We start from the raw sequence: 26077 nt of genomic DNA on the forward strand, positions 1-26077 counted from the left end.
CACGCACACACACACACACACACACGCACACACACACACACACACACACACACACAAAAGAAGTCCCGAGTAGAAACTTGGGAAGTTTCTACAAAGTGGATTTAAAATGAAGAGCACCAGGCAGACTAAATGTGCTGGTCGGGCCAGAAAGCACCAATCAACAACTGCAGACAAAGAAAATGAAGATGATATCCGTTGAGAAGTTTCCCTACGAGGCCATGGAGGTGTCCTTGTGGGCGAATGGATGCAGCTGTTTGATGCACATCTGGTGTAGCTTTATGAAAAGTCATCCCCTCCCCCAAAATTTGTTAAATGGAACTTTTTTCATTTTGTAAAGATTATATAAAAAGGCTCTATTTTGTTCCAACTAAAGCAAACAATCAATGCAGGCGATATTTTCAAAGTTCCATACATTGTCATAGCGTGGGGTAGACACGTAGGAGAGCGGGCCTGCCTCCTTCGTAAGAGACAAGATGGCAGCCAGGCTCCATCCTCAATGCGAGGGCAGAGCAGACAGGTGAGCCGGCAGGCGCCTCGAAGGCTCAGCTCAGTGGAGTCCACAGCAACGTTATATGCGTCCCACGACCCCCGAACCCCTCTTCGAAGCGCACCGCACTGTGCGCCCGCCTGCTCGTGGTCAATCTTCCAGCAGATCTCTGTCCAGATCCATAAAGGGCTCATCAATGTAGCTGGCTATGGCGCAGAGAGAAGTCCTGTCTGAGCCGAGTAACACCGACACCGTCTCCTTCCAGTAGCTGAAGGGGATACACGAGCTCTGAGGAAAGAAGACAAATGTCATCCTGTTTCATCCTGGCAGCCACTTCATCTGAACACTAACACGGACGTTAAGAAGGCCACAGGCTTGGCGTTAGCTTAACAAGTTAACGCTTATCTTGAGGACTGGGCAACCTCCAAAGTCAAGTAACCCGTTACATGATACACGTTTGGAAACATTTCTTTGGGAATTGAAATGATCTATGTCAGATGACTGCCGTCCTAAAAGTCCACACTAATGAGAGTCTGAATATAAGTTCAACAAGGGAAACAAGAGATGCACCACAAAAGAGATTGTTGACCAAAATAGAAAATGGATTGGCCAAAATACGGAACCCAGAAAGAAAGTAAACTGAATTTGAAAGCACTTTCAAAAAAAAAAAATATATATACATATAACAAGCTTGTTTCCGGTAATTAAAAAGAAGACTGGCGTTTATATATATATATGATAGGTTAACTCGCAACGTGAGTTAAATGACGGCATACACCTCAAACACTGCTTCTTTGTTTGAAATTTGGGGAAAATCAAAATCAGCCGGGAACTCAAAGAATCGTCTAGCTACAGAAATCTGGCTCATCCTTGGGCGCAATTTTCAGATGAAAAGCTCACACCTTAGCTAAGAGCTATCGACAACAGACAATGTTATTTTGGCAACAAGTCTTTCAGTCTGAAACTGAAAACACACTTTTGGTCTATTTTCAGCTGGAAGAATTTATCTTTCACACAATTATGTCGCTGAAAGCTTGGTGCATCACTGAATGAAAGAATTATCGCTCATGACGAAATCTGCCACTCTGAGTTGTCACACATGCAAGCGTCAAAAAGAAATGATGGATATATATATATATATATATATATATATATATATATATATATATACACACACACACATACATACACATTTTTTTAAAGAACAAAATCACTCTCAAACAAACTAACCAAGATACATACTTGATGCAACTTCTGGTCAATAGTCTTTGTTGTTTTCTTGTTTTCTACTGGTCTTTGTTATTTTTATATTACACTTTGCTGAGGCTTGTCCTTGTGGAATAAGTGTCACAAAATAAGCCACAAAGCCTTGCAAGAAATTGTGCACCAGAGAATTTAAACATTTTGTTTCAGCACTTTGCTTTTAGGAGGTTTCACAGTGGTTTAAATATACTGTATATATATCCATGAATATCGAAATACAAACTAGCAAACATTACACTTGTTTCAAACTTTACACAAACTGATAAAATTGCATTTCCATTGAAGTGTTTGATTACAAAATGTGACTGATTAATTGCCGTAATAATTATGAGACAGCTTATTATTTGGAGTGAAGTTATAAAGTGAATGATAATTACATGAATCAAAGTGAGAAGTTTTAATATCGTCCAATCATATAACTGCCACCAATTTATCATTAAAGTACATTTTGTGAGGTATTACATGAACAAAAAAAAAAAAAAAACCTTTGTTGTAGCTTACAATTTCTAACACATAAAAAATGTCTTTGGTTCACGAAATCCTATTTTTTTTAATGAAAAACTGATATTAAACCTAATCCAAATTGCAAATTTTCCTAATGATAGTCGTGACAGGACTTAAGTTTCATCTCTCACTCAGACCAAGCTGATCAATCAGCTGGATCTTGAAATCTCCTAGATCAATGAACTTTAAAAAAAAAAAAGTCTCGCCGACGAGCTACTTTTCCAGCTACCTAAATAGTTGTGAAAACATGACGAAGCAATGTTTAGGTAAAAGCTGCCACCATTGAAATGTTTGGCCACGTGAAGGTGGCAGCAAAAATAAAACCAACCTTGACTTCACCTTTTAAGCAAACAGTTGGCCCTCTACAAAGCAGCTGACAGGAACATTCATGTGGACTGGTGTTACGTTCCGTCTGGCAAGAGTTCAACATTCATGCTCCTTTTAGCTTAGCTTTGGTCACCGCTAACTGCCGCGAACAACATCTGGGCCTCAAGACATGCCATTCTCTGCTCACCGAGTCTGTCTGCCTTCAGGTCTCTTTACTGACCACCGCTGGACTAGTTTGACTAAAATAGCAACCTGGTGTAAGCTTTAAGAGCAGAAAGAGTGAAAAAGGGGTTCAAATACAACAATGCTAAATAGAATTTTCCAAGACATTTTAACAGAAAGGTCACTGCTACACTCACTAAAGGAGAGTTGAATATCAGCAGGTGTCCATTAGCGCTAACATTTTAGAGGGTTTAACTTACTGGATCAATGCAACAAATATTTTCAACTCAGCTCGCAGGTGATAACTTGGTTCTTTTTACGTAGCGTATGGGTTTACGACAGTCGAGCCACGTTTAGGGATTGTAAGTATTTGACTCACATTCTCGAGACAGGTGCTGTCTTTGTCCTTGTTGAGGTAATGACACTGCCAGAAGCGAAGCAGGTTTCGGAAGTTGTTGAGCAGACAGCCGGGGTACTTCTCGGCATATTCTTTCTCACGCAAGGCGTTAAGGTAGAAGGGCAATTTAGCCTTTCGCCGGGCCAACATTAGGATGACCAAACTGGTGTTCAGACAGCTTACATTCTCCTGAGGAAAGATGAAGCTGTGAGTGGCGCAAAACGCCGGTTAAAATGCTACGGTGCTTTAATTGCAAGTCAAACCTGTGTGAGTGTCTGCACGTTGATGATGTTGACCAGTCGGAAAAGGAATGCAAGTCTGTTCTCCATTCTGGCCATGTACGACAGCAGACAACACTCGGAGAGCACCTCCACCACTATTGGGAAACAAAAATCGAGCCAAAAAAGGACAAGTTCGGAAATACTGATTCAATACTGCAGGGGATGACGACCGTATTCCAAGGATAATTAACAAGAAAGTACGGATATATTTGCACAGTAACTGATTAATTGACCATGACAAATTCTATCGATTGTGCGGAATAGATTCAGTCTGAGCTGCAACTACGGAATCCTGCGCTGGGGGACAACTTATCCAGACAACATTGCTCAGCATGAAACAACACTCACATAGAAACAGGAGTTGACAAACATGTTAACTAATCTATTTAATGAGCTATAGTTTTTCCAATCACTGATAAAGGAACTGTCCTTAACCCCCCATCCCATCTTATTACATTTTTTTTCAAACGTTGAAACTACAGAAAACTACCATTTGAGGAGTCATTAGAGCTATTATTTCATAAATGTCGCATGAATGAGGATCTGAGATTAGGAATGGACTAAATGTCAGAAAATTACCAAATACATTGTGTTCATATAAAGTGGGCAATATTTCACGACAAGCAACGTAATCCAAATTTAGTAGTAGTGTGGTCGATTGAGTGGTTGGTTGTCCAGGGAGACGGGAGCAAGTCAGGCCTGATGAGTTTCACCGATGGCCGAGTGTGACAGCTCGCAACTGCAAGTGACGAGGGAGCCAAAGATATACAGCAGCAGAAATAAACATGTCACCATTTTTCCTGACTAAATACATTTCCAAAGGTGCTATTGCTACATTTTTACCAGATGCTGGGAACAAGCTAAGTAATACATCCATCCATAAAAATGTAGAACATATAATACCAGAAATTAAGTTGTGTAGAATAATCTGAAATGAGACAGAGAAAATGTATTGAACACCTGAAGAACCCTTTCAGCAGCAAACACCTAAAAACTACCAATAACAGCTATCCAGCCCCATCAGAAAATGAATTCAGCAAATGAATATCAGAGGGTTCAGTCGTAATTGATGGCCTACAGAAAGATGTCATTGCCAAGGTGTGTCATGACATCGCATGATGGGTAAGAGCATAGAGCTGTCTCAAGACCATCGCAAACTAGTTGTTGAAAAACAATGATGGCATTGGTTTACAGGCGCATATCGAAGCTTCTGAATAATCCAGTTGAGCACAGTTGGGGCCATAATACCCAAGTAGAAAGCCAATCATACCACAATAGAAATGACTAGATCAGATCCTCCTCACAATATTTGTGACAGAGTAGGGGTAGGAATAATCAAAAGTTGAGACACGGATCACCTGATGAGAGCTTCTGAGAGAACACCTGCAATTAGCAGGTACTGTTTTAACAAGGAAAACGGTGAGTAATGAATTCCAGCGTCATGGGCTGTATACCCACTCACTGTGCGAAAGCACATTACTGAAAAAAAGCACGTTAAAGGTCATTTAAAGTTTGCTGAACAGTTGGAAAAGCTAGTTAAATACTAGGAGAATATAGTCTAGTATGACAAGAACAAAACTTAACTGTTTGGATCCCACACACCACTTTTGGAGGAGAAACGGCACTGCACTTAACCCTAAAAACTGAAGTTCAGAGGTGGGGACATGATGGTTGTGGGGCTGCTTTTCAAAAAATAGTATTGGTAAACTTCACAATATTGAAGGATGGAAGGAGCAATGGGAAAATGTACCAAGACATTCTTGACAAAATCTGCGGCCTTGTTATTGGATGACGTAAAGAAAACGAGGGTGGACATTTCATCAGGATCATGATCCAAAACATACTGGCCAGGAAACTCTCGCTTGGTTTCAAAGAAAAAAAAAAAGTTGGACCAAAGCACGTTCTTCCAACGTTTGGTGTGTCACCCAGGTGGTTTGTGGCAAACTTTAAGCAATACTTTTTATGGACATCTTTGAGAAATGTCTTTCTTCTTGCCACTCTTCCATAAAGGCCAGATTTGTGCAGTGTACGACTGATTGTTGTCCTATGGACAGACTCTCCCACCTCAGCTGTAGATCTCTGCAGTTCATCTAGCGTGATCATGGGCCTCTTGTCCTTGTTCGAGGTGAAAGGTTAGAGGGACGGGCGGGTCTTGGTAGATTTGCAGCGGTCTGATACTCCTTCCATTCCAATAGGATTGCTTGCATAGTGCTCCTTGAGATGTTTAAACCAGGGGAAATCTTTTTGTATCCAACTCCGGCTTTCAACTTCTCCACAACAATATCTCGGACCTGCCTGGTGTGTTCCTTGGTCTTCATAATGCTCTTTGCACTTTAAACAGAACCCTGAGACTATCACAGAGCAGGTGCATTTATATGGACACTTGATTACACATAGGCGGATTCTATTTATTATCATCAGTCAACATCAGTCAGGATCCCTGAATAATCCAAATTCAGGGATCCTCACAGAACTTCTGGAGTGACATTACGGCACTGAAAGTTAAGGGGCTGAATAATATTGCACACCCCACATTTCAGGTTTTTATTTGTTAAAAAAGTATAAAATATCCAATAAATTTCATTCCACTTCATGATTGTGTCCCACTTTTTGTTGATTCTTGACAAAAAATAAATAAATTTTATATGTTTATGTTTGAAGCCTGAAATGTGGCGAACGGTTGAAAACTTCAAGGGCGCTGAATGAAGGCACTGCAGTTCCATGTCAAATAGAAATAGAGAGAACCTCACACTGACTAAACCAGACTTTAATGAACAGACAGGATACAACCAGCCGGTCGTGTTACTATTAGTGTGATTGCTCACCAAGCTAGTTTCTAATGGTTACGAAAACAAACATGGAGTCAATCCGTAAGATTCCCCACAATACAATGTTTTTTTCGTGTGTGTGTGTGTGTGTGTGTGTGTGTGTGCGCGCGCGCACGCACAATACTCACACTCCTTATTGTTACATTGTCGTTTCTGTGTATATGAACTGTGTTTCTTAGAATTTACACCTTATGTAACTCATTTATTCCTGATTTATCTTGTACTTTTTAATGAAACCATTACTTTAGTGTGTGAAATAACGACCACTCTGTCAATTCCTTTATAAGAGAGTGCCTGTCGGGGTCAGCATTATGTTGTCACATTTCAAATATTCTACAGTATAAGTGACACATACAGCCACAGAAAAAGATGCTATTAATTTTGGGTTCTTAGTGGTTTTCGTCAAAGCAGCACATCTTTTCCAGTCAATGGGTTCAAGTCAAGGTAAAGTCACAAGTCACTGCTGTTCAAGTCCAAGTCCAGTTGCAAGCTTTGTAACATTAACAAATTGAGTCTAAAGTCATCAAATTTACTCGCTTAAGACGAAGTCATGGTACTCGAGTCCACACTTCTGGAGCATAATAAACTGCACACATTACTAAAATCTGCCCTCGTAGTCAAAAATATGGGCACAACTGTGTAATGTTCTTTTATTAAATGAACGTATGGGCTGTATTTCACAAGAAAATCATATATAGTTATAATTTCATATAAATAAATGAAAAATTGCCTTTTTTCTTTAAAATGCCAAATGTTAAAAGTGAAGTCTCAATTCTACACACACAAAAAAAGTAAAAAACAAAAAATCACAACTGAACACTTTGAGAGGTTATCTTTGTTCTAAACCTTAGTTTTGTTTCATCATAGTTTTTCAGATACAGTGGATAGGGGAAGTATTCAGACACCCCTTAAATTTTTCATCCTTGGGTGGACAGTGTTATTTATTTTATTATTACAGTGGTTATTGTGTTAGTGTTATTATTCGTATTCAGATTTATGAAGAAAAACATCACAGCAATAAGTATTCAGACCCTTTGCGCAGTATTTCCTAGAAGCACCCTTTTGAGCTAATACAGCTGTTTTTGAGAACGATGCAACAGGTTTTTCCACACGTGGATACGGGCATCCTCTGCCATTCCCCCTTCTGAATTCTCTCCAGTTCCGTCCGGTTGAATGGTAAACGTTGGTTGGCAGCCATTTTCATTTCCAGAGATGCGCAATCGAATTTAAATCAGAACTCTGGCTGTGCTATCCAATAACACTCATGGAGTGGTTCGGCTCTTAGGAACCTTAAAGGTCTACTGACACGTAAAAGCATGATTTTTAGTATGTTTTTAATAATGAAAAAAAAAAAAAAGACTGCTGGAATGGACCCATCCGTTTTCTCACCACACGTAACGTTGTTGTCGTATATGGACATTTGCATCTCCCGCCATGAAAATCCTCGAGGTATTTGTGTAGGAGAAGAACCAGGAAGTGACATTTTTTTTGAAGCAGCCGGGTCGAGTGTTTATATTGGTTTATACCTATTGTACCAGGGACAAGCCGAAAGGGGTAGTTGTGGTAGTACCAGAGGAAAATTACTTGGTTTTTTTTCATCGTGTTAGCCAAAAAGCCGGCTCGTGGTATTGCTGGATTTTGCTCAAACACTCGGGAGAATGGATTCACTCTTCACACTTTTCCAAAACAACCCTAACCCTGGTTCGTCGTGAAAAATGGATTGCACAGGTGCAAAGGACGAAAGCTTTGTGGGTTCAAAATGACAGGTAGGTGTGTATAGCGCTATTAAAAAAAATAATAGTTGGGCGGAGACGGCATAATCCTTTCAGAACGTAACAAAAGCTGTTCACCACCAACGCCGGGGCTGGCGTGTGGCCGCGTGCGGGTGGAGAAAAGATTAATTCTCTTAATTTTTTACTTTTTAAGAAGTTTACTATGAATTTCTCACAGGGCTATTTTTAACAATTACTAATATTCAACTCGGAACTTCAATTTAAATATAAATGTTATTTCAACATAGGGAAGGTTATTTTTGTAAAAGCATTTTTTGAAAACCTCATGAATATATATTTACAATGGGGTTTCTCATGGTGTAGGTATCGGTGCGTAACTAAAACATGTTACTAGTTTCAAATGATGTGTGAAAAAGGTGTGTAGATTAAAAAAAATGAAACACTTGGCAACACAGTTCAGATGAACAGCAGGTACAGTATAAACTCAAAAAAGGTTCCTGCTGAGGAAAATAATCTGACCTGCCTTTATCAGAGAGTGTGTATGTGTGTGTATTACTGAGAGTATCTGTTGCAGTAGAGAACACATGCTCTCTTGGTATCAAAAAAAAAAAACATTTTCTAATGATACCTGGTTATTGGCTTTGCGTTGACCAACCATTCAAGTTCTGACCTCTGTGTGGCACTAAGATGAAGGCTGGAATCTCACAGAGCATGTCAAAGACGACCCACGCTTTGACTCTGTCCAGAAGAGTTTAACCATGCTGGTCATGCACCCTCCTATAATTTATATGATCTTATTTCAAGTTTTGCAAGAGGTGAACGGTCATTTATTTTTATAACTTTAAGCCATATATTCGATCGCTGCTGTGTACACACACTTGCTACTGGTTCTGATTTGTTGGGGGTCAGCAGGCCGGGCATGAAAACAAAAAACCGTAGTTTTTAAATGTGAGCGATTTCACGAAAGTCTGAACAACAATCGTTTCTTGATGGCCAAAACCTTATGTATCACTGTTGGTTAAACGTGGAAATTATGATACATATTCTTTTATGATTTACCTTTAACATCCTCAGTTTGGCTCTGAAATCGATCCAAGGACAGCACTATGCAGCGCACCAACATGTTGGAGTCCACCAAAGAACTGTTGATCTGTGTCAGAAAAGTCTGGAACTGCAGAAGAGAAATAAGGTCAACAGTGATATGGTTCACGCAAACTATAGTTAGTTGGGCAGGCTGTTAGACATACAAATGTACCTTCTCTGGTGTGTTGACGTAATTGTTGAACCTTTTAAAGGCGTCAATGTTAAACTTCATGAGTTCTCCGAGCAGATCGAAATAGCTCTGCAAGACATCTCTGGAGGTGCAGCCACTGTCGATGATGCAGAACAGGATGTGCTGTCACAGGAGAGGAGAAGAGTAAAAAGTAGGGGTCAACAACCAATGAATCAATTTAATCGTTAAGTGTTGGCAACAAATTTTATTATCGATTTGCTGTCAAGCGTTTACTACGTCAGTCACATGATTATTATATCAGTCTGTGCACTTGTTCTGTGTGCGCCTTGTATTCAAGTATAGTGTTCCTGCTGTGCGCACATTGATTTACAGGGACAGTGCGGTGCACACATTCAGAAAAATAATAGATGGCCTCAAACCAGAAGAAGAAAGTCACAAATGCCCTGCATGAAACCCAATTTGTTCTTCACAGTAGAGTATATCCTTTTGCGTATTGTTATATGAACTGTATACTATGTTGCTACAGTGATGTGAATATTTCTTGTATCGCTACTTTAATGTTAGCTCTGATGACTTGTCAACAGAATTTTGGATTGAGGCATTAGGATCAAGCTGCCAAAATATTTTTTAAATGCTGTATTGAAATATACAATGTGGGTAATTATTTTTGTGCGTTTACTTCTACATTTACTGGAGAGACAATTTTATGGAATTATAAGGAAAGCAAGACTGACGACAATTTGAGGATGGCTGCGTAATGTCATAAGGTAGCTGTAAAGATTGATAAAATAAAGTGTGACAATACATAAAAACCCAATTCCAATGAAGTTGGGGTGTTGTGTTAAATAAAAGGCCAGTCTCGTACCCACGCTCTTTTAGTTTGAAGCCACGTGATTGTTAACCTCCTCACTAACAGGTAGACTTGTCCAAATAAACTGGGAGTCATCTACGTAATCCGTAAAAGTCGAATCAAGGGCTTTCTCAGTTTCAGTAAATTTCCAGTGTGCAGTCCCTCTATTTATGCCTTGGTGGGTGTCTTCCCTAGGGTGGTCTACAATAAAGTGTTTGTGCTGTTGTCTAATTTTTGGTCAAATGACCATCCTACAATTTTTTTTTTCAGAATTATTCACAATTTATTACTTTAAAAGCTGAGATTTTCATCATGCAACTGGGTTGAGCACTTTTGTGCACAGCCCAGTCAAAATGTGCTGTTTTTAAATAAACTGATGTAAATACTTATATATGATATATATTTAATAGGTATATTCATTCTTTCCTTACGGATCAGTTGTCCTGGTCCCCTTCCAGAAAATCAGCTCCAAACCATATTTTTTCCACCCCCGTGCTTTAGTAGGTATTGCATTCTTTGGATGCAACTGCACATTCTTTCCCATTCTAACACAATAAATTGAGTTTTTAAATCGGCCTGATTGGATTGGCTGATAACATATATATATATATTTTTTTTTTGCTGCTCGGCTTTTGCTGCTCGGCTTTATGAGGAAAAATTTTTGGAATCCTAAGAGTCTTGGTTCCCTTTATTCCTCATTATTGTCAGCGCTTTGAGGCCAAGCTACGAAGTGCCAATAGGGCAGTCTCCTGCTCTCCGTTTGGCTCCAATCTGTAGCAGCTAATCCTCCATCTCTGGGCACTGCGCAACTCTCCCACGTCTCAAAACTCTTCCATATGCTTTTTGATGGATTATTTTCTTCTTCGTTTTCGTCCACAATCTCACATTCGATTCAGCGACTTTTAAATGCCGTGCACCTTTGCAGTTTCCCACTTCTTCTGCAACAGGGATGACACTTTTCTTTTAAAACAAGCTGCATAACTAGACCTTCCAGTCGACATTTTTTCATCTTAGTTTAAGTTAAAACAAACTCACGGGCAGCCATTTCTGATATTCGGTAGCAACAATATGTTACGCTAACGATCGTAAAATGGCAAACTCGCGCGAGCAGGTCAGGAATCTCAAGTTGGCACCTCAAATTACTGTAATGCATATAAATGTGTAACATAACACATTGAATATCATATTGAGATATATATGTATACCTTTTTAACCACCCTATGTACTGTATATGACTATACCATTTGTTTTTCTAATCCATCACTAAATATAATGCGCTCTATTGACTTTTGGAAAATATTTTGGGGAAATTCTGTGCATTATACACGAGAAATTAAGGTACATGATTTGCAGTAAATGTCACTTGAGTTGGATGTTTGAGGGAAATCCTTGATTTGTTGGCTTTGGTTTTTTAAACAAAGTGATTTTCATAACCCACCGATGCATAGTTCATTTGCACTGTTAAGTACCTATTTTTCAATTAGAACAAAATATTTATCTTATTTTCCCAATTGCCAATGGTAAATACACAAATGAAACTTGCAGGCTTCAGTAATTTCAATAAGGTTAATAACCAATGAACTAGAAAAACTTCAATGATTTTTTTTAGGTCATAAATGGTTAAGCCTGGATGCAGGTCTGCACTCGAAGATTTATGATTGCAATCATGATAAGCTCAAGTACCTCCAGTAGTCCTCTCTTCAGGAGAAACATTTGGTCTGCATACGAGGTGGCTCCTCTCAGAAAACTTTCCACTGCCCTTGCCTGCCAGAACCTATAGACCCCAAAAGACAGATATTTTAATATTAAGTACAGTGACTGAAATTAGTATTTCACACTTCTTTTTTTTTTCCAGTAAACATTATTTCCAAAGGTGTAATTGACAGGGACATTTCACCGGATGTTGGAAACATCCCATTTAATCCATACATACAACAAAAGTGCAAAAAATGAAAAAAAAAATCTGAAAATCAGTTATGTGTAATAATGCGAAATGAGGTCACGCACTTCCCAAATCATGGTCTGAAATTTTCAGTGTAGGTGCATGTCCAGTGAGAGAAATAAAATCAATAAAGAAAAATTCCGAAATCACAACGTATGATTTTTTTCACGATTTATTTGTGTGACATAGATGCAAATAAGTATTTGAGCACCTGAGAAAAACAATGTTAATATTGAACACCTGAGAAAACCAATGTTAATATTTAGTACAGTAGCTATTGTTTGCAATGACTGAGGTCAAACATTTCCTGTAGTTGTTCACCAGGTTCTGCACGCACTGCAGGACGGATTTTGCCCCACTCCTCCACACAGATCTCAAGATCAGACAGGTTTCTGGGCTGTCACTGAGAAACATGGAGTTTTAGCTCCCTCCAAAGAATTTCTATTGGGTTTAGGTCTGGACGTGCTGGTTTAAGCAGGGGAACCTTCCGTGCCATGCATGATTTCAAACCATGACGTCTTAGTGTATTGCTACCAACAGTCACCTTGGAAATGGTGGTCCCAGCTCTTTTCAGGTCATTGACCAAGTCCTGTCGTGTCGTCCTGGGCTGATTCCTCACCCTTCTAAGGATCATTGAGACCGCACAAGGTGATATCTTGCATGGGGCTCCACTCCGATTGAGATTGACCGTTATGTTTAGTTTCTTCCATTTTCTAATGATTGCTCCAACAGTGGACCTTTTTTCACCAAGCTGCCTGGCAATTTCACCGTAGCCCTTTCCAGTCATTTGTAGTTCGCACAAACATATTTTGTTCAAGCGATACATTTTTAGGCATAACTTTATTTATTTTCAGTTAAAGTACCACTTAAGTGCTGTGCCCCTGCGAAAGCTTCCTCCACAGAGCCCAAGGGGAAGAAGATGATGACCATCAGTGAATAAGTGGATATGATCAAAGAGGGGAGAAGTTAACCACCTGTAGCACACCATCCTGGCGTGAATGACTCTGCAGTGCGGTACGTCAAGAAAGACTAGACAAAAATTCGCAAAACTGCTGCAATAACCTTTAATAGGGAAGCGAAGCATGTGGTAACTCTACGTAATCAGAGGATTGTGAAAAGGGATGCTGGCAAGGGTGATTCGCCTTCCTGAAGGACGTGGCTTTTCAGCCAGCACAGGCTAGTACGGAAAATGTAAAAAAAGATGCGGCATCAGAAGCATGCCTCTGTATGGTGAGACTTCCTCTGCTGACAGCGATGCTGCTCGTCATTACGTGGAAGAGTTTCTACCTCCCTGAGCAAGTTTTTAACATGGATGAAATGGGCCTTTTTAGGAAGAGGATGCCTTTGCGTACATTCCTCTTCAAGGACGAGGTGAAGAGGCCAGGCTTCAAGCCCCACAACGATGGTGTGACAATCATCATGTGTAGCAATATTGCAGGTGAGTGAACTTAAAAGTCTCTACAAGGAAACTGAGATCCTCTCCTCCGCTATCAACAAAATTCTCTTCGCCTCTCTCAGAAGGCAATGTGGAAGAATGTTAATTACTGTAAAATACTGTAAATGTTTCCGTATAAGGTTTTATAATTAAAAATTTAAGTAAATACATGTACGGTTGTAACCTTTGTCTCAAATATGTAAAGCATAAATACTGTTTACATATTTTAAACATTCTGGGACTCACATACATGAAAATCGCAGGGGGTGGGGGGTTCAAATCCTCTGCCGCTTTTTCCACTTTTCACGTGTGTGTGTATACATAGATCCAGGCACGTCTTAAGTTTACCCATGTCCATTTTGATGATCCAGAGGAGTCATGAGAGAACGTTATGTGGTCAGATAAGCCCTAAATGGAACTTTTATGGTCTGAATTCCACTCAGTGTGTTTGGAATAAGAAGAAGAATGAGGAATACCATACCAAAAACACCAATCATACTGTGAAGCATGGGGGTGGAAATACCATGCTTTGGGGGTATTTTTCTGCACATGGTACAGGATGATTGCACTGTAAAGCTGAGGATGACTGGGGCCATGTATTGTGAGATTTTGGGGAACAGCCTCCTACCCTTAGAGGATTGAAGTTGGGTCTTGGCTTGATCTTCCAAAATGACAATGACTCGAAGCACACAGCCAAGATAACCAAGAGGTGGTTTTGCATATCAAGGTTCTAGAGTCTCCAGACCTAAACGTAATAGAAAATCTTTGGAGCGAGCTCAAATTCTGTGTTTCTCAGCGACAGCCCAGAAACCTGGCTGATATAAACATCATCTGAGTGGAGGAATGCATGCAAAATCCCTGCTGCAGTGTGTGCAAACCTGGTGAAAAATTGGAGGAAACGTTTGATCTCAGTCATTGCAAAAAAAAAATGAACATTGATTTTCACAGGTGTTCAAATACATATTTGCAACAGTAACATCCAACTAAATCATTTATTTTTAAAATCATACATTGTAACTTCTGGATTTTTTTTATTATGTCACTCACAGTAGACATGCAGCCAAGATAAAAAAAAAATTCAGACTACTTCATGATTTCAAACTGGGAAAACTTGCAAAATTGCAGGGTGTTCAAATACTTATTTTCCTCGCTGTGTGTGTGTGTGTGCGTGTGTGTGTGTACAAAACTGAGTACTGCAGTCACCCACATTTGAAAAATGTACGGGTGTGGTCAGTCATGCCCACAGAAACTTGAGGGTATGATAAGGGATGGAATCTCGAGACCTTAAAATAATTTATTGAGTTGTTATACCCGAGTATGTAGTTGTTACCTAATACCAAAATCATAATTTATTGACATTGCACTGAGACAGACATTTTTAAACAGGTCAATAGACATTCAATTTCCAAACCAAGTATTCATATAATCAAATAATTGTATTTCATCATTATGTATTGTTATAATCTACCGTAATTTACGGCGGTATCTTGTTTATCCATTGATGAAAGGTAGCAGAAGATTATCTATATATTCCTAAAGCATGGAGAGGGGAAAGGTTTTCAACTTCAAGGTAACGCGGTTCCACGGGGGAAAATGACCGTTCGCATTTAGACATATGGACAGACTAGTCTAACGTTAGAACTTAGATCAAGTCAAAGTAAATCACAATCTCATACTTATTATAGTTAGATACTGAAACATTACCTGTGTTGTATCCCAGAAATGTTTTTAGTCTAACTGAATTTCCTTTGACATGGCTCATGATGTTGATGACTTTCGACGCAAATGCGCTTTTGGCATCACTTTTCAACATGCTCAGTACGTATAACTTGCATTTTCTGTTTCCGGGTGACTACTGATTGTTTAGGATCAGGCTTCTTTTGTTACCAACCTTTATAAAACACGTAAATTAATGTCAAGACCAACGTTCCCTCTAATTTTTTACGTGTCTAAGCAATCACACTAAGCCTGTGAGCACTCTCTTTGACCACTGTGAGCAACATCAGACGTATGCACTGTGGCCAGATCAGTTTCTTCCATTGACGTTACATAGCTCATTCAAAGATTCAGATTACAGCATTTACATTCCCATCAGAACATTTTAAAGAACAATTTGTGTTTTTGCAAACTTACAATAAAAATGTCAACAAACAAAAAAATACATTGCTAACTAAACCAAGCACTATAAATTTGAAAGGTCACTTGCATCTTTGTTCCATTTTTTTAACCCACAATGATACCTGTTTGTTTTTCTTGGTGTAAAACTGAATTATTGCTTTCAGAATACCTTGAGCAACACATGTTTTAAGGTTAATGTTATGATGCCTTCAATATTTAAAATACAGAATTTGCTTTATGTGCACTGTATTGTCTGTGCCTTCATCCTGATCAGGCTGTGCTAAGGTGGAATTTTAACATTATACACCATCTCATCCTGTACTTTCTACTTTGGCTTCAGACCAAACCATTTTACTCAAAAAAGAATAAATCTCATCCAGTTTCACCACTTTTTCTTTTATTATTCACATACCCCAACATTCATTAAACCAACAGCACTTTTTTTTAATACCATTATTACCGACCGTAAACGTAAGCAGCATATCTAACTCTCTTTGCTCTACACTCCGCAGACTGTGTGGATGGGCAGACTGTGTGGATGGACGGTGTTTGTAATTATGAGTGTACCTCTTTAAGAGCCGGAGGGGGGCGGAGTCAGGTAAACTAGCAGGAGGTGTGCTTCAGTGTTTAAATAAAAAAAAAAAAAAAAAGTCAGGTTTTGGTTCACTATGTGAAAAATAGCCATGGGTCTGGGGGCTGCAAGCATGATCAATGGATGATCACCAATTTTAACGTTCAAGTTTTATAAATTGTATTATGAATGAAATATATCTAGTACATCTATAAATACATGCTATTCTGTTTTCAAAATGTACACAATATGATCGTTCATTATTTAGGTGCATCCCTTTACGCCAAAAATTTTAAATACATATTCAACTACTTAAACTATTAAATATAATTCAGATTTGCATCATGGCATGCAAGCTTGTTTCCATAGTGTGTATATCGTATCCATTCAAATACATTTTAATTTCTTTTTTTTGTAAATGAATTTTACGATTATTAACGTCATGTGTTGTTATCAGTAAATAATACAGACATTTTTACAAGTAATTGATTCTGAACTCTCCCCTCGTTATTGACGACCCTGTCTGCAACTGGGGTTAGTTGTTTCGGCGGATTTTGCCTCTCAATACCGGTCGGTAGAAGTGGATGTAAACAAGGGATGAAGTCTATAAGGTTTGTTGGCCTTGGGTTGACACCCGAATGTACCAGCTATGGAAAAGTTAGTTTTCCTTGCTTCCAGTTGGTTTGACATGTTTTTGTCGTTTTGCGTGAACTTTCAATGCCTTGAAATCTCTTGATCCATAGTCAATAGTATCCTGACCTCATGTGCACAATGCTTTATCGGGTCGATCAATTTTGCGAATGAAGTTGCTTAACAGAGTGGTAACTTTCATCTTTCTAAATGTATCGACAATTTCTCGTTCCATCCAATCCCATCGGAACTTATTTTTGACATATCTTCCAATTTCTATCACTCGAGAGGCGTCTTTCCTCTTGAGCACCGCCAACGTGTTGACTTGAACCGCCTCATTCATAACAAGCGTCTTCATTGGTCAGAAGGAACACAATCGACCAATCAACACGTACCTAATCTTCCACCTCGCTTCAAAAACTCGGAACGGAAAATGAACGAGTGTGGATTCTGGCACGGGAGAATATATATATATCTATATATATATAGATATATATATATATTTATTTGATATAAAACACGGAAACATCATCTTCACCCTAGATCTGACCTGAAGGACGAGTCTGGAGGCTCCCTCTTCATAACAGTGAGGAGGCGTGTGAGGAGGCCTTTTTTGCCATCACACACAAGACTTCTGTCTGTGTTGACCAGAGCCTCCACCTCAGGAATATTGGCCTTCATGGATATGGCACTCAGTTCATTCAGCTCCTGACTATTCAACAGGAGATACTTGTTCCTGAAACAGAGCCACTGTGCTTAGAGATCATTTTTAAATATCAAGCAAGCTCAAACTAGCTTGAATGTTTACTTACTCGTGATGGTCACTGAAACTTTGGAGAAGACGCAAAAATTGGATTTTGAAAGATATTTCCTGCAATGTGGAAAGAAAATTATGTATTATTACAATGAGAATTTTCTTTGAACAAGAAGAGTGTTCTTTTTAAATTCCTTACTGGGCTACAGTCACAGTTCTCATTCTGGCCGTGCACCACATGGTTTGAGATTGTGTATTTCCTCCAGATGAGCTTGTCAAACAGGTTATTGAGACCTGGGATGAGACGAAACTCTGCCAACATCTTGTGGACCTATCAAGAGACAAAGACGTGAGCACTACACTGTTCTTGCCTGCCTAGGCGGTCTACTTGTGTACAAAGACAATCTACCTGGTTCCTCTGTCGGCCCATGAGAAGCACACAGAGCACATAAAGCACCTCCACTTTGTACATTATCTCATGCACAATTTTCATAGATGGGGGCAGACGATGTCTTAGCGGGCTGGTAGCCATGGAGCTCTCATCTGAGGACTCTAATGACCAAAAAAAAAAAAGACATCGTGGTGTTCAAAGCTCATACTCATGGACTGCAGAAAGTTGGTCTAAAGCTGTCTTACCTGTGCTGCTTTGTTCTGCCTCCTCTGTCGCCATCTGCATTAGTGCATCAAGCACCAAAGCATTGTCCAACCATGTGTACCATTCCTCAAGTTCCTGCAGGAAGTTGGCGCCTGTGGCCTCTGACACCTTCCTCGTGGCCAGCTGACACAGACGCTCAATAAATCCGGGGATGTTCAACAAGGTGACTTGGAAGGGAACACAATTTTATTTCTTTGTCTCCAGGCTTAAATAAAAAGGGCTCTCGGAGAACATCTTACCCTGATTGACCTCTGCACACGATGGACTTGAGTTACGTTTCTGCTGGGCATTTTTTGCCAACAGGGTGTGCTTGTCATCGTTCCCCAAGTCAGGTTCTGAGATGGTTACAGACAGGATGCGGCAGAAGTTGGCCAACTGTTGCTGGTCAAAGCTCTGAACCAGGCCTGACAGGTTAGGGATGCTCTCTAAATGGATCATCTCCTATGAGACAGACAGAGACACACACATACACAGTTAGAGGAAAAAAAAAGAAAAAGTATATGCTATGCATGTTAGCATATGTCACAAAGGGAACATGTCCAAATATGTTCCTTCTGTCCAGTACAAAATCAACAAATGCTTGCGTTCTTAAATTAGGAATGTTCCTTTTAAATCTTTAAAAAAAAAAAAAATTTCAAGTACTCACGCGCACTCTCCATTTGCCCCCCAAAACATTATATTTTATTTCACAATTAATATGCTTTTTATTCTCTGGACTTCTAACTTTAAAGTGTTTATGTTCGTACTAAGTGGATGATATAATGGTACTATGAATGAGACATTCTCAGCCTTTGCCAAATTTTTTCGCAATTAGCACGGTCACGCTAGTGATTATAATATTAGGTAAAAAAATAAATGAATAATACATTCAGCTCATTCATACATGTTATATGTACATTACACCCCTAATAGTATCCAAAAAATCACTTAAAGATGATTCCTGTGTCATTTTAGCAATATTTTGTACTGGCCCAACAAAGAGTACTTCAACAAATATTCATGCCCCAAATGTGGACAGTGGCCAAATGGTTCCAGGCAGCGCAAATTAATTCAGGATTTTGCAAATATGATTTTATTCACGGTCGATATGGTGGAGAAACTGGTTAGAGCATTGGTCTTACAATTCTGAGGACCGGGGTTCAAATCAAAGCTCCACCTATGTGAACTTAGCATGGTCTCCCCATGGATTTTCTCCAGGCAATCCGGTTTCCTACCACATCCCAAAAACAGGCTTTAATTGGAGATTCTAAATTGCCTCTAGGTGTGATTGTGAGTGTGACTGTTGTCTGTCTTTGTGTGCCCTGCGATAAGCTGGCAACCAATTCAGGGTGTACAGCGCCTCCTGCCCATTGACAGCTGGGATAGGCTCCAGCACTCCTGCAACTCTTGAGAGGAAAAGCGGCTCAGGAACTGAATGGATGGCTTGTATTGAGATTTTTTTGTTGCCTTGAGGCAGAATTTTGGCGTCGAATTTATTTGGTCAAATTAGCAGAGTTGGTTGATTTTTCTCAGCCCTATATTAAAGACAATTAAAACGAGTAAGCTTCCTGTTGACAAAATCTCACTTATTTCACACACTTTTTTAAATCATGAAAAACTGACCTTTTAAAATACGCTAACCAGTGTGGAAAGTTGTCAAAATTCTAGTGGCGCAACACACCCACCAACCGTACGCACAAATTAGAGCAACCACTCAATGGTGCCTGCTACTTGGGATCATAAATAAGGCCGGGGAACCCTTGTGTCAGAAAAAAAAAAATATATATACACATTTTTGGTACAATATGGCAGAGGAAATAAAAGTCATACCTTCTTAACTCCAAGTATGTCTTCAATTAATGTTGCGGTCTGTAGGAAGGTCTTCTTGTTCGTCATCAGAGTAAAAAGGAACAGAACAAAGTCATCCCTCGCAGCTAGGCTCTTTGTCACACCCTCCGCCTGAGAAACAAAGTCATGTTCAGAAGTCAATATCATTTTGGCAGTAGGAAAAATGAAGGCAGTTTATTTAGGTGGGGAATCTGAATACTTACACAAATACAGCAATTGTAGAGAACACTAAGGCAGTCTTTCACCAAATCATCATTCACTGTAACAAAACAATGACAGAATTCATCAATTTTAAGCTATGCTACAAACAACCTCCCCATGGAATTCAACTATTGTGCATGGATATTACAATATGTATTCTTACTTTTGATCTTTTTCTTCTGCATAGTTAATGTGGGTCTCATCAAGAGCTCTACAAGCAGCTACAAGGAGAAGGAAGTGATCATTCAGTGTTCTGAGTCTTTCCGGTTATATTGTAATTTACTACAAAGTTTCATAGTCACAGAAGAAAAACCACTAAAATGAGATGTTTGAATCTTACATGGACTCCACCAAAGAGGTCAAAGGTGTGTGTATTGGGGAAGGTGGATTCCTGAGCAGTCTTTCTGTCCTCTGTGACAAAAGACATGGCCTCCATGGAGAGCTGGGACGATAACACCTTGTGAAACAGAGGTCAGTTTTTTATATATTAATATTTGACAATTCTAAGGCTGTAATTGCATGAAGAGACTATGATCATTATTATTTTTTTTTTGCCCAAAGTGGCCCAATTAAAATTCATGGTAGCCTTAAAAAATATATTGAATTGGATTTCATCCAATCTGAATTAGCCCTCTCCAAATGTGAATAAAAATCTGATTCAGGTGGGATATCTGCAAACCGTCAATAGGAGCTTAACGTAGGGTTGGGAACACCTGGCACGAGGCTGATTAGATACATATATACACATGCACAAATTCTATAAAAAAAAAAATATATATATATATACACACACACACACACACACACACACACACACACAAACAGGGTGTCCCAAAATATTTATACACACTTTAAATTGCAAACTGTATGTTTATTATAACTCAAATAATTTCCAACATGTAAAAGAATTTACAAATATTATTTAAAGGCAAACCTCCACAAGCGAAGCATGAGATGGACGAAGACCCGGGCCAGCGCCTTACCAGGGTGTCGCCATCAGACCAAGGCAATGACAATTTGCAGCACAACACTAGCAAGCTAGTGCTATCACTAATAGTTGCAGGTAAACACGTTGGCATTGTGTTGAATCACACGCTAAAGTTTGTGTGTGAAGTAATTTAATTACAATAAAGTTATTTAATTAGCAGCCGTTATTTCTGTCATGTGATGTTGGTTTGACCAAAGTGAAAGCAAACATCTCAGTGGCCAATCCTTGAATGCACCTTAGAGGTCTTTTACTGTTACTCGGGATACAAGTATATACAGTAAATGGAAAAGTAATTTAAATAAAGATTGCTCCGTTTTGTGAAAAGATCAGTGATCACTTAGTTTTTTTCTTTTTTTAAACTTGCTGATCTGCGAATGGCCTATAAAATCTATGGAAGTAAATTAGTGCCACCAGGATTTGAATTTGAAATGTAAAGTGATCACATTTTCAATAGTTGCTACAATTTGCTGTCTGAAATTCAACCGGCTACAATTCGCCGTCTAAAATTCCCCGTCTGTGCCACCAGGCAGGGTTATTTGAGGTTAGAATCGAACACGCAGCCAAACCAGTTACGCTTTTTTAGTATGTGACATCACGTGACAATTGAAAATGTGATCACTTTACATTTCAAATTCAGATCCTGTTTTCTGTGGCATTTCAAATTCAAATCCTGGTGGCACTAATTTATTTCCATGAAAATCTTGCAGCCTACATAACACTGGCAGAGAATACGACGGACACCTTTCCGGGTAACGGATATAAATTATAACTTGATCCGACCGTAAGACTTACCTGTCGCGGAAATCTGGTGGCCATGTTGAATCTGGGAAATTTTCAGGCCATGGATATTCTGGTTCTATCTATTGTCTATTGTGGATAGAGCGATGCGCGGACAGAGATAGGCGCCCCCACCCATATTAGTCCGTTGTATTGAGGTTCCTTCAACTGTACTTATTTTTGATTTCCTACTGACTCAGTGGAAGGAAAAGATTGGCACTTTCAGAACCATCTGGGATGACACTCAAGTCATGAGGCACATGTGCTCCAGAGTAACACCACACAAGATCATACTTCCAAAATGGACAAGAAAACAAGAGTACTGACAACTCCACAGTTGTTGATAAATGCTACTCTTATCAGTGAACAAAACTAATTCAAGCAACCTTTCAGGAGATATATAGACTACTTAGCAATAGGCCTGCCACAAATAATATCCACACATGATCCCCCACCCCTGCATATTGTTTTTAGTTTAACATTAAGCAATCTGAAAGACTACAAAGAGTAAAATAAGGGTAAATTTCTTTCTTCACGTGGAAAAACATTTATTTACACCACTCAAATACATGTTAGTGTACCAATCCCTTTAAGATTATAATGAAAATTTGCCTAATTTCTCTTGCTTTTTTTTTTTTTTGTTTTGGCTTCCAACTTGAAACAGCCCCGCCTCCACCTACAACCCGATCCCCACTTCAAGGTGTGATATATGAATAGCATCCTTTGCTTTAAGCACTCTCATTCCAGAAAAGAATTGACTATAATCACTGTCTATTTCACTTCAATTTTCACTATTATCAATTTCAAAGGCTAATGCCAAAAGCATCCTCCGGGAAAATATAAAGTATGTTTTTCTGTTTTTTGGGCCAATTTCTAAATTTGAAGTTTTTCTGTTGTGACATAATCCTGAATATCACTCAGTCATTTAATAAAGTTAACATTAACATCTATAAACTAATTAGGTAATTGTAGGCATTTCCTAATTAATACAAGATGTACTAGCGGATCAGCACGTCACCAATCTTAAGTGTGATTCACGGTTCCACTGGCTTTAACCAGGGGGGTGATTACTTTTTGCACACAGAGCCAGATGAGTTTGAATAGCTGTTTTTCGAGAATAATTTAAAATAGCATTTTAAAAAGTTTTACCTTCACTTTGGTTATATTTGTTGGATATTTTGATTTTTTTTAAAGGCACATTTGTTTTCGATGTCTCGTTTTGAATTACATTCATCTTCCATAATTGGGCTTAAATGCTTAAGTGTTGCTGCTGTGCAGTTCATTGTAGTTTTTCTGGGAATGATACAGCTAACTCGGATTAACCCGTACTGCATGTGTAATGCAGTAATACTGACAAAGGCTGCGTGTCGACCACTGGACGATTCAAGCGTTTTCATGAGAAAAATAAAACTTAAAAATAAATGACATTGACAAATAAATTGTCATCATGACCAATCGTCTGACCGCAGCAGACGCACTTAGCACTGCCGTTACGTGCCATGTTGGATTACGATTGGATGAGCCCCATCAATTCTACTTCAGGTCATAAGTACGTACAATACATTACTGCAATGTGGTTACCTTAAGTAAGCCATGGGTGTGAGAAAGGTCACTGTTGGGATGACTGCTCTCGTAGAGCTTCTGGAGCAAAGTAGGAATGCCTTGCCACTTGGCCCGCTTGTCTCGCTCCTGAAGGAGACACCCTGGGAGCTACACAGCACAATCAGATGGAAGCCCAATTACAACACATGTAGCTATGACATGTACATTACCAAGACCATCACTGCTCTTGTGTTGGATGTCAAGAGGTTCTAAGGACATTTTATACATGGAATACAGACGTTTGCCAATGTATTCCTAATGATCTGATCTTCTTTCGGCTTGTCCCTTTCGGGGTCGCCACAGCGTGTCATCTCAGATGAACGCACATATGTTTGGCAAAATTTTTACGCCGGATGCCCTTCCTGACGCAACCCTTCTCAGGGAGTGGAGGCCCCAATGGGATACGAACCCACAACCCCTGGTTTTCCTAACCACTGAGCTACAGGGCCTCCAATGTATCCCTAATAATGTACATAAAACCATGAACAAATGAGTGCTTTACTATTTGTATGCTATGATGCCTAGGTTCCAATTCCTCTGTACAGCATCTATTTTCTATAGCCCTTTTCTTCATTAAGGTTGCAGGTGAAGTAAAACCTAACTCAACACACACGCCAGACTGGTCACTATCTGATTGCATGCCATATATCGACAAACAAACATTCATACTTGTGTCAATCCCTATAAATGCTTTCTTGACTTAATCAACCATGAATGTTTTGGAATGAGGCAGAAACCCCACCCAAACATTAGGAGAACAAGCAAACATTTTTTGACTGCTCACCCACAATATTTTCAGGATGTCAGAGGATTTTAACTTTAATTTCCAATTGCTCTCAATAGTGGTCAAAAAAGGAATATCTCTGATAGTAAAACTTAACCATGCTGCTTTTAATTACTATGATAAATACAGCCATGTTTGTTCCAATTGTCATGTGACACTTGAATTGAATATCCAAATATACAGTCATTGAAAAACAATACTTCACCACCCTTTGTTTATTTTTCTTTCTGCAGGTACCAATAACGGTACTGTAAATAACTTAAAAATAGAATTGACAACAAAAATGCATCTGACTCCATCATACATTACGTTGTCCTATTTACCATCCTTAAGCAGCGTAATTACAGTCTCTGTCATTTAGGATACAAGGAACCATAGAAAATGCCTAGAAATGAGCTCTTCTATTCAACTTTGAGATATTTTTGTTGGAACCATTATATTTGTCTCAACAAATGTACTTTCAGCTGCACTAGGCATTAAAAATAAACATGGGTGGTCTAATCATTTTTTCCCCAGGACTGTAAACCTGGTCTACGTCATAAGTGTCCGGTAATTCTGTGCTTGCCATGTGTAGGCATGTCATGACGGGTGGACTGCAACTGTAGTTTGACTGAACAGCACAAACAGGCAACACAAAGACATAATCCGGTGGAGCATGTTTAATGTAAGGGTACTGGAGAACTTGTTAAAGTTACAATTGACAAAACAGCTGCTGTCCGCGCGTCCTTTTATGGAACGCATTCTTATAGTGGTCGACGGACATTACGTAATCGCCTGAGCCGTTCACAAGGCTAAGCTTGTTAGCTGCCTCTCTGTTGACTTTAGTTTACAGCAGTGGGAAAAAGGCTATCAATTGTGTTAGGGTGTTATCCCTGTTAAACATTATTCACGAGAGAACGTTAACCACAACCATTCGAAGCCTCGTCGTTGCTCACCCGAAGCTAATGCATGCTAATAACAAAAGATTTCGCTAACATTTATGCCGTGTCAGCATGGAGAAAGGGAGAGTTAATGTGCTCCTCTTTTTTACTTCGGAAAAAGCCCAAAATGTTGAACTAAACGAGGGGCTGCGTCGCCAATTATGCTTGCCCGATAGCGTCTCGCTTTTTAGGCAGCACTCCCCAAGCAAATGCCAGGTTTGAGGCGAGCAACTTTGCGACGTCCTTTATGTCCTGGAGCACAGCGTGTCGCTTACCTGTGTCCCGCGACTAAAAGTCTGCCCTGTGATTTTACTCTCCGTGAACTTGAATACGATATTACTTTTGCAATGTCTTTGTTTTGCTCCCGTACAGTGGGTCTCGAACCCCTCAAGCGTCGCCATTATTTCTTCTTCCTGAAGTGAGCTGTCCAGGCAGGAAGTGGATGCTAGCAACAGCATCAACCTTGAGGGCAATTAAGCGCCCTCTGCTGGCCGAGTAGCGCACAACCCCAAACGTGAGCGCTTGATTTAGCAACTTTCCGGCTTGCACTAGCAATATATAAAACAATAAAAACGCCTAGCGATACATGTAGGGCCCTTTTTTAGAATGGGTTTGGAACATGCAAACGCCACACAGGCGAGGCTGGATTTGAACATGGAACCTGATAATTGCGTGACAGATGTGTTAACCAGTCGTTACCATGTCAGCCCATCACATCATGTTTCTCATATTTTGAAAAATTGGTTAAGATGTTAACCTATCAGTAACCTTTTTATTCATTCATTCATTTTTAATTACTAACCAATA

General features: G+C 39.4%; 1 protein-coding gene across 1 annotated transcript; it reads right to left on the reverse strand.

Annotated features, from left to right (window-relative positions):
* On the reverse strand, positions 1-25722 carry trpc4apa (transient receptor potential cation channel, subfamily C, member 4 associated protein a). The gene is made up of 18 exons (XM_061833287.1): positions 25546-25722; positions 23546-23674; positions 20540-20656; positions 20363-20420; positions 20202-20257; positions 19981-20109; positions 18411-18612; positions 18153-18338; positions 17926-18068; positions 17716-17847; positions 17575-17633; positions 17313-17498; positions 11750-11840; positions 9238-9378; positions 9042-9153; positions 3404-3516; positions 3123-3329; positions 1-775 (listed from the first exon to the last, which is right to left on the reverse strand). The coding sequence occupies exons 1-18, from the start codon at positions 25669-25671 to the stop codon at positions 638-640; spliced, it is 2325 nt and encodes a 774-aa protein (XP_061689271.1). The 5' UTR covers positions 25672-25722; the 3' UTR covers positions 1-637.
* Between the last annotated feature and the right edge of the window lie 355 nt (positions 25723-26077).

The sequence above is a fragment of the Syngnathoides biaculeatus genome, chromosome 10 (assembly GCF_019802595.1).
Source record: "Syngnathoides biaculeatus isolate LvHL_M chromosome 10, ASM1980259v1, whole genome shotgun sequence".
In the NCBI taxonomy this organism is placed as follows: domain Eukaryota; kingdom Metazoa; phylum Chordata; class Actinopteri; order Syngnathiformes; family Syngnathidae; genus Syngnathoides; species Syngnathoides biaculeatus.

Coding starts and splice junctions, on each gene's coding strand:
- trpc4apa (XM_061833287.1), bottom strand. CDS start 25,671: ATGGCGACGCTTGAGGGGTTCGAGACCCACTGTACGGGAGCAAAACAA. Junction 18,613..19,980: donor ACATACTTGGAGTTAAGAAG/GTATGACTTTTA, acceptor TCTGTCTCATAG/GAGATGATCCATTTAGAGAG. Junction 3,517..9,041: donor CCAAACTGAGGATGTTAAAG/GTAAATCATAAA, acceptor GTTTCCCAATAG/TGGTGGAGGTGCTCTCCGAG.